The sequence below is a fragment of the Varanus komodoensis genome, unplaced genomic scaffold (assembly GCF_004798865.1).
Source record: "Varanus komodoensis strain SLA01 unplaced genomic scaffold, ASM479886v1 scaffold126, whole genome shotgun sequence".
Taxonomy (NCBI): domain Eukaryota; kingdom Metazoa; phylum Chordata; class Lepidosauria; order Squamata; family Varanidae; genus Varanus; species Varanus komodoensis.
Window position 1 is genome coordinate 64,215 of NW_025335363.1, and position 8,596 is coordinate 72,810.

The window sequence follows — 8,596 nt, forward strand, 5'->3', positions numbered from 1 at the left end:
CTTCAGCCACATCAGCACAGGGATTGGTGGTCTTGTCAAGGGCTGGCTCGACTGCCTCAGTGGCCAGTGAAGTGGTCACTCTGGAAAAGTCGCTGGCGGCCTCACTGCGGCTTGTTTCAGGCACGCTTTCTCTGGAACTGAAGCGAACACGGGAGCTGGAGCGTGAGCTGAGGTCTGGGCTGGTGTCAGACAGGCCCGGGATATCATCAATTTTGGTGGGGGTTACCATGAATCGGACAGAAGCCATCTTGGCAGCAGGAATGGAAGGGGAAAAATTACTTCCGTGATTAGTTTACCCAAGAGTTCACTGGAGTGCTAAGCAGGTGAAAGGAAGAAGGGCAACAGTCGCCAACTGTGTTACCAAAGCTGCCCTCAAGAGAAAGATTCATGTCTAGCACTAATCCACAAACTGACACAATGTTTTCTCTAGATATTAATTATTATCAGGTGCATATTCCGCAAGCATGGCCAAAGATGGTGCAAGGATGATATCCCATGATTTCACAGACTAGTATTTCATGGATGAATCATTCAAAGCCTTCCATTTATCAGGCAAATATGGCAGTTTTCTGTTTCCGGAGACAACCTGCAGATCCAAAAGCAAGGTGGCTTTGCTTGTAATCTTTGTCTGCCAAAGGACTGCACCACACACTTCTGGCATTACATGCGCCTATAAGATCCTGGTCAAAATTTCTTTTAGGCGGGGTTTTCTTTTTTTGGCACAATAAAATGCATAGAGGTAATTTCTTCCCACCTGGGAAAATCCAAGTGCAAAGATCTGAAAGGTGCGCAAAAAGGCTAGAGGATTCCTGCTAAAAGTAAGATCATAATCCACTTGCTTTCCTTGTGGTTCTGGCTTCTTATCACAAACCAAAAGAGAGAAATGTCACAGTGTCCCAGTGCAAGAACATGGGGGGGGGGGGGGAGAAAGCGTAGGATGCCCAATTACTCCACAGGTTCGAGGTGATTTTTTCAAAAGTCCTGACAAGAGAAGATAACCACTGGATGGGCCTAGGACAAGGGAATTTCCAGCCCTTCAAAAGCACAAGAGAACGTGTTTCCTACAGGGTCCTGGAAAAACAGAGTGCATATATGTAACTCTAATGTCTCACACAAAACTGAAACTGCAGAAATGAGTCATTTCTATGTAGGGTCCCTTGGTGCATCATGTGCCTTTCCCAAACTCTCCATCCTTGGGCATACGTCCCATGCAGATTCCAGCCAGGTTCAAAACTGCTACTGTGAGCAAGTCTCCAGAAAGGAAAGCGCAGAAGCATCTGAGCGCGCGACACATTAACAAAAAGGCAACAGCCAGCGCAGAGTGGGGCGGGACTCATCCCCTGCAAACAGAAACGGGGGCACGTTCCGTTCATGGAGACGATCAGCGTACAGGTAACGGCACACGAGGACTCTACAAAACAGCCGCAAGCTCTTCGAGGGGCTGAAGTCGGCTGAGAAAGACCAAGCCATGAAGCGGCGATGAGAGCACCGCAGCGCGCCAGGCAAGATGCAACGTGCTGGAGGAGCCTGCTGGTTCGTGCCAGCGCTAGGAAGGGCTTTCCTTCCGTGTTAGCCAGCGCATTGGCCATGCATACAAGTCTCCTCCGTGCTGCCTCACGACGGGCAGCGTGCAAGCATGGCCCTGGAGGCGGGAGAGGGGGCCGCGAACAGGGACTGGTGCGGGTCTTGCCCCCTCGCCCAAGTCAACGGGCAGAAGCTGGGCGGCAAAAGTGCGCGTGCGCGGCCCCGTCTCGTCTCTCCCTCTCCCTCTCTCGCCCTCGCCCCCGCCCCCTCCCTCAATGTGCAGCCCCCGAAAAAGCCAAGGCGAGCCGTGAGTGGCCGTTGCTTGTTTACCTGAGGCGCGCGACGCCTGCCGACGTTCCGAAGGGTCCCGCGCGCGGACTTCGCCGGCGCGCGCTGTTGCTGCTGCTGCTTTCGCTATTGCTATTGCGGCGACGGCGGCAGCCGCAGCTCCTGCCCGCGCGCCGCTATCTCGGATGCCGGCTGCTGTGTGGGAGGAGGGAAAAAGAGCAGAACTCTCTCCTCAGTTGTCCTCATCCTCCCCCCGCCCCGCGCGCGGCCACCTTCGCTTCTGCACATGCGCGGAAGCGAGTAGCGGCCACTGTTGCTGGGCTTTCTTCTCTCCGAAGAACCGCTAGGAGGGGGGAGGGGCTGCCTGGGCCAGCGAGGGGGGCGAATGGGGACGCGTTGGGGGCGAACTACAAGCGCGTGAGGGGTGCTGGGAGTTGTAGTTTCTCTTCGGTGAGGGGGCAATGGGGCAAATAGATGCCAAAATAGGTGGGCGCCAACTTGATGGTTATAAATTGTGAGGAGGAAGATTTTGATACGACAGCCGAATCGGGGAGACTTTAGGGAAGCGATGGACGACCGAGGCCGAAATCCTGGATACCCCGTTAAGCAGAACCCAGAGAGACTTTCTTCCGAGTAGACGTGAGGAAAGATCGCGCAGTCAGCCACTCTATTCTATGGATCGCCCTTACTATTGGTTCAGGGTAGGTTAAAGGGGCTTTTAAATTCCTGTTTTGGCCCCAAAAGCACTTTTTAAGAGACTAAGCCCATCATCTGTGGGCCACAGCAACACTGAAGTAAACCAGGCGCTTTGAAATATACCCCGCTGTAATGTCATATTCTTTCAGAATGCATGCGAGTCTCTTTATAGGTCGATTTCCTTCAGGAGAACAGCTTTTTTCCTCTCTCCAGGTCTTGAAATTAAGGCACAACCCTTTGTGTATTTTAGGCAGGGGTGGGGAAGCAGGTCCTACAATTTCTCTAGGGATTTTTTTTCTCCTGTAGCTAATGTTGATGCTATTGAGAGAAGCAGGGTAGGAATAACAGAGGAGTTATGAAAGAGTGGCTGTGAAAGGTACTGGATACCATAAAAAAAGAGTGCCTCTGAACATGTAGGAAGGACCCAAGTAAACACATTCTGTACAGAAATGTATCCAGAATGGATATGGGTCAGGGCTTTGTCAGAACAATGTAGGTCAGCATGAGCCCCAGTACATCTTACATGACTTCTTTTTACTTTACCATCCCTTTTAAAAACCTCTCCTAAGATTACTTACTAGCAGTTAAAACTTCAAGCTACAATTCACTGATATTTCAAGCTTGCCCCCCCCCCCACCTTCCAGAATTTGGCCCTCAGGAGCTTCCCCAAAATTGAATTAGACTCTTGATTGAAAAAGGTTGCCACCCCTGCTCTAAACACTACACCACACCGCATGTGCAGTAGTTTGGTAGTATTGTTAGTGAGGTTATTATTTCTCTGCCAAATTATCAGAAAAACAAACAGATTGCTTCATATAATAAAAACCACTAAATTTCCAGCTTATTTGTATACTGCAGTGGAAAAACTTGAACATGATGGGCCCCTCAGACCATAATAAGATAGTCATATGTTTGAACTATGAGCAACCATCAGCTTCTGGCATGCCTCCACAAGCACTCATATGCGTGCATGAGTCTTCCTTGCTCGAGGACACACATTTTCTCATTTACATGCCCTTGCTGGAAAAAATGGCAGAATGGCACAAAAGAACATTAATTTGGGAACTATTAACTTGTGTCATGCATGACTTCCACCCTGGCTTTCACATCGTGAAATCAAGCAACAACAGCCTTTCTGCTTTATTGCCTTTGACTGGCTTTCCCCACTTCTGCTGTGGTTTCAGCAGCAGGATGCAAGCAAGAAGCTCTTCAAAGGGCTGCCCTTGACTCAGCTTAGCCATAAAGAACTCCAATTTGAGGCAGGAAATGGACCAAGGTAATACAATCATACAAAATAGAATTTACAGTGAGCAAGCCATGTTACTATTACTCCTCTGGAACCCTGCTATACTAGTAGCAGAAACAAAAAACAAAAACACAGCTGCTGCAATTAGCTAACCACCCCCTTTCCAAAGCACCTTTGACATCCAAACAGCTGTTGAATAACTGCTGAATATCAGGTTATATGCTCAGGTACACAGCAAGGCAGGGGGGGAAATCCCCTTTCTAGGAGTGTCAAGACCATGCAAATATATCTAAGACATACACATGGTAGGCGTATCATGAGTGGAACCGGCTGGAGCTGGGGGTTAGACTAGATGGCCCAGGAGACCCCTTCTGACTCGCGCTGTTTCTATGTTTAAAACATAGCAAACAAGGAGGGAACATGTCAAAATAATTTGTACAGATGTTTCCAGAATCACTTTCTGAAAGATACAATGTGCCATCTTGAGCTCATGTCCATTAGAGAATACCCCAACCATCCATCTAGTCACAGTCCCTATAGAGAAGAGATTAGGGATGACTGTCCTCCCAATATAAATGTTGAAAGTGACATTCTTGACTTCATTCTCATTGCTTTGACATTTATTTCAAAGTCTGAAAGTTCATTTGCCACTTCATTGGCAAAGACTTTTTTATTCAACAAGAATTCCTCGGTTCTATCTTCTGATCTGGGGTACAATAGGATGTCATATGCTGAAGAGTATTAAAGGTATGGGGCAAGATCTTGTTGAGTCCAGCCTGAGCAGGAAAACAGGACTTCACAGCCTAAAGGAACAATCCTGTGCTAGACAACAAAAAAGGTCTGTAACTCCCAACATGTCCCAGCCATCCATGCTGGCTGTATGAGTTATAGAATTCTCTTCCTTTTCAAAGATTTATAGGTCTGCACCCTAAAACACTGCATGTGCGACCTAACAAGATTAACATTGCCTAACAGCAATATGTTGCCAAGTGATTCATAGGCTATTTTTGCAATCATAGGGAGATAGCTAGTTAAGTTTCTGAAGATCTTGCTAGTTGTTGAGCTCTGTTTCACCTCATATATGACAGGATAGGCGAGTTTGTCTCAGGCAATTTACTTGTATCTGATCACTTTTTAGCTTAAGTAATCCCTGTTCCCCTGAGCACACCAGCACAGATTGAAACAGTTACATGTTACCTTCCAAAAGGATTGGTGATTTTTCTTGAAGTAAAAGGAATTGAGGGTAACAAAGTATGAAATGACCCATGAGAAAACCACTGACATTCTGTTCAGGATTTATAAGTGCCATTTTGTTTTGCTTTTCCACTCAACCACAAAAGTTGTCCCTGCAACACACCTACAACTGTGTCACACAGAATAATTCTTACAAAATGATCCCTGCTCTCCATAGTTTCTATAAAATACTAAATGCTACCAAAGTTTTTTTTAAAGTTAAATGGGGATCATGTGAATTATGATGCTTATGAGGTGGAAAGGTCACTGAACACATCGGTCAAAACCAGTCTCCTTGGATTCCTCCGTGATCCTTACAATAATACATTTACCTGCTCAGAAATCAGAAATGGAAATTTAATTTTATTGCTAGAATTATATAACCATATAGGCACAAATGAAAGAATTCAAGCTCTTTTGCAAAATGCAGGCATTTCTCTGCTTCTACAGCACACTAAAGGAATTAAAACTCTAGGGTTAAGGTGGAATGCAGGAAGCAGTTCTGTTGCTGTTGCTACGCTTCATTAGCTTCCTCAAGGCTGGTTTGGAAGAAGCTTATGTTGGCCTCAGCTGACATGGGGTAAACAGTTTACACAACCGGCCGAGGCTGCTGGGTCATCAGGACGCCAAAGCGTTTCTTGATTGTGATCCTGTGTCGAGAATATTTGTCATCCGGGGAGAAGCGGGCAGGATGGGCTGAACATGTTGGCTGGCCGGAGGGATCTACCTTCTGCAGAACAGGGAAGAAAAGGCAAAACCATTTGTACACAAATGCTAATTTTAGCAAAAATATACTAATCCTCAAAGCCATGTATATATATTAATTTATAAATCCAGAACTTGCCCCATAATGCAGTACAAGCTGAGTGAGACACAACAGGCTTAGCTGTATCTTACTCTGCAGAGAATCATATTATAATGGGTTTATTCTTGATGAATAATATTAAATGTAACAATATACTTATCCCAATCTTTTGATCAAATGATCTCTGATGCAGCCTGCAACAGGTTAAACCAGGCAAAACATGAGCTCTGGTCAGTTAAATCTAATGTGTAACTGTTATCACTAGCATCAGTAGACTGCATCCTCTTAATGATACCATCTGATATCAACAGTTAGTACAGTAATTAGAACATCAGATTAGGTCCACTTAGAGTCCTCTCCGAGTACATCTTTTAGTGCACTGGCTCCCCCTCTCTGTGGAATTCTTCACCAGTCAATGTCAGGGAGCTGTAGACACTGCTTTGCTATCCCGAGTCCGCTAAATACATTTATTCTTTGAATAAGCTTTCCCTAGATAGCTAGCCACAGGTTTCTTGGTATTCCTTCGTTTTAAGGTTTTATTCTTTTGCATTTGTGTTTTGTGTTTACGGTTTACTGCTCAAGGAAAAAGAAATTAAAAATACACAGCAGTTTAGAAATGTAAATAAACAGATAGGACTGCTAGCAAGCCTGGGCTTCCCTTACCTCTACAGTCACACAGATTCCCAGATGATCCTAGACCAGTCACTTTTTCTTAATGTTCCCTACCTCACTAAATTGCTGCATTTAAAAAATAGGGAGGAAAGGAGTGAGAGTCTTGAGCTTCTTAGAAAATCAAAATGTTGCAAGAATAATATTACATAAATAATTGGTATTCCAAGTTTGGCCAGCAAAACTAATAGAGGCATTCTCTTAAGTTTTACTTAAAGCCCTGATCTCTTTCAGAATTGATTATCTTTTTCTACTGACTGGGCAGAGTTAGAAAAGTTACATCTTTATCAGCCTAACTTTACTTAAACAAACATTCATTAATTTAAATGTCTTATCAGTTTCCACACCTGTAGGGAGGGACTACATTCCCCCTCCCTCTGCTGAGGAGAGTAGCTGTTTTACCCTTTTGCAGTGTTTTCTTTTTTTAAAGGAGTACTTGGCCAGTTTAAAGACTGTCAAATTTAGTCTGGTGTGAGCATTCACAGACACTGTTCACATCACCAGATCCATGAAGTCATCTTGTGAAGTGGACATTGTCCAGAAAAGCTATCACCAAAACAAATGTGTTCCAAGACTCTTTGTTGTTGCTGTTGTCTTTAATGTTAAGAGGAACATTTTGATAGAAAGCAAGACCCCACGTCCTGATCTTGACAATCCTGTTAAAGGGCTGACCGAGGACAGCCCTCTGTTTGATGAACTGGCAAGCCTCTCTCTTTGGTTTGAACTCACAGAAGATGCCCATGAATTTTGGCACCCAGACTGTGCAAGCATGCAGAGCAGCTGGCCAGTCTTCCTCCCTGTGATGAGACATCCTATATTTGTATTTGAAGTACAGTTACTTCGACATGTAAACTATACATATGCCAATATTATATAAACTTGCATTCTCTTTTGACCATTTTGTCCCTGCATTTCCTTCTTTTTTTTTTTTTGTAGGCGGAGGGGATAACATGAACGCTGTAATCCGAAGTCCCCCACCCCCTGCTAATGATCTTTCACCAAACTGCACATTTCCAGGCTCTTCTTAACTCCCCTCCCCACACACATCCACAAGAACTAGAAACATGTCTTTACTCAGTTTAAGAGAGAGTGTATGCATGCGTGTGTCTGCACGCGCGCTAGGCGAATAGCTGTATTGCAATGCTAAATTCTGGGCCACTAATTCATCTACAAGCAAAGATTCCACAGTCCATTTCGCTTTTGACCCAAGGAAGGAGAAACCCTGAGCTGCGGCTCTGCACGGGCACCTCAGGACTGCCTGAAGTGGGAAAACAAGGGCAGATGAAGAAAGCAGGCTACAATCTGGCATCGCCGGGAAAGGGAGAGGGGACAAGAAATCAGAGGTGGGGTTTACGGAGGATGGGAGCAATATCCTTACCTTCAGGGTGTAAACTCTGTCCCCTTCCTCACTGAGGTAGTACTGCAAGAACATTGCTGCTAGAGATCACAAGCTAACGCTGCCACGAGGTTTATTGCAACTTGACTGCCTTTCCGCTGACGGTATTCGCGTTCCTCATGCATGCACGGCCTACACCACTTCCTGGGCAATGGAGTCCCTCAATCCTCCAATGAACGAGCTCAAGCGAAATGGAGCATTCTGGGAGTTGCAGTCTTCCAATGTTAATGCTCATTCGCTAGGGGGCGCACGAGCCTCAGCGCAGGCCCGAGAGTTGCCCAGGGTATCCTGGGAAGTGTAGTCCCTTAACTACACCAAATCTAGCCTCTAGAGGTGCAAAGGCCGTATAGAGGCGATGAGGTGGGTTGGTTTCCCTTGTTGGTTTCCCTTGTTGAAATTCTGCATTTTCATTCGGCATTCAGGACCCTCCCTCCAGATAGATTTATAGATTAATAGATGTTGTGCATTGTTTAAACTAAGTTGGCCACTTTGTTCCTTTTTCATAAAAAATATTTGACAAATACAATCACACTTTCAGGCCAGCTTCAAAAAAGCCAAATATTTAATTAAAAACTGCATTTTTTGTTTTGATTCCTAGAATGGTTAGTGGTAGTGAAGTACATGCCCTGAATCTATCTATCTATTTATTTATTTCATTTTACTTATATACTGCCCCATAACCTGAGCATTCTCCGAACAGCTTAAAATGCTATAATAATTCACAATTTCATCGTAAATC

At 45.1% G+C, this 8,596-nt stretch overlaps 2 protein-coding genes across 8 annotated transcripts in view; both read right to left on the reverse strand.

Moving 5' to 3' along the window:
• The window catches only part of SLC12A6 (solute carrier family 12 member 6), a 36,290-nt gene extending 34,312 nt beyond the window's left edge, over positions 1-1,978 (reverse strand). For 2 of the 7 annotated variants that reach the window (XM_044422347.1, XM_044422345.1), the window contains exons 1-2: positions 1,855-1,953; positions 1-1,071 (exon numbers count right to left, since the gene is read on the reverse strand). In XM_044422347.1, the coding sequence (XP_044278282.1) occupies positions 1-247 (247 nt within the window). In that variant the 5' untranslated portion in view covers positions 248-1,071; positions 1,855-1,953. Of the gene's footprint in view, positions 1,072-1,854 lie in introns of all 7 variants that reach the window. The other 5 variants (XM_044422349.1, XM_044422348.1, XM_044422350.1 and 2 more) reach the window with 4 other exon arrangements.
• Positions 1,979-5,330: 3,352 nt separating this feature from the next.
• Positions 5,331-7,995, reverse strand: NOP10 (NOP10 ribonucleoprotein). The gene is made up of 2 exons (XM_044422418.1): positions 7,840-7,995; positions 5,331-5,717 (listed from the first exon to the last, which is right to left on the reverse strand). Exons 1-2 carry the CDS (start codon positions 7,891-7,893, stop codon positions 5,577-5,579), a joined length of 195 nt encoding a protein of 64 aa, XP_044278353.1. The 5' UTR covers positions 7,894-7,995; the 3' UTR covers positions 5,331-5,576.
• Between the last annotated feature and the right edge of the window lie 601 nt (positions 7,996-8,596).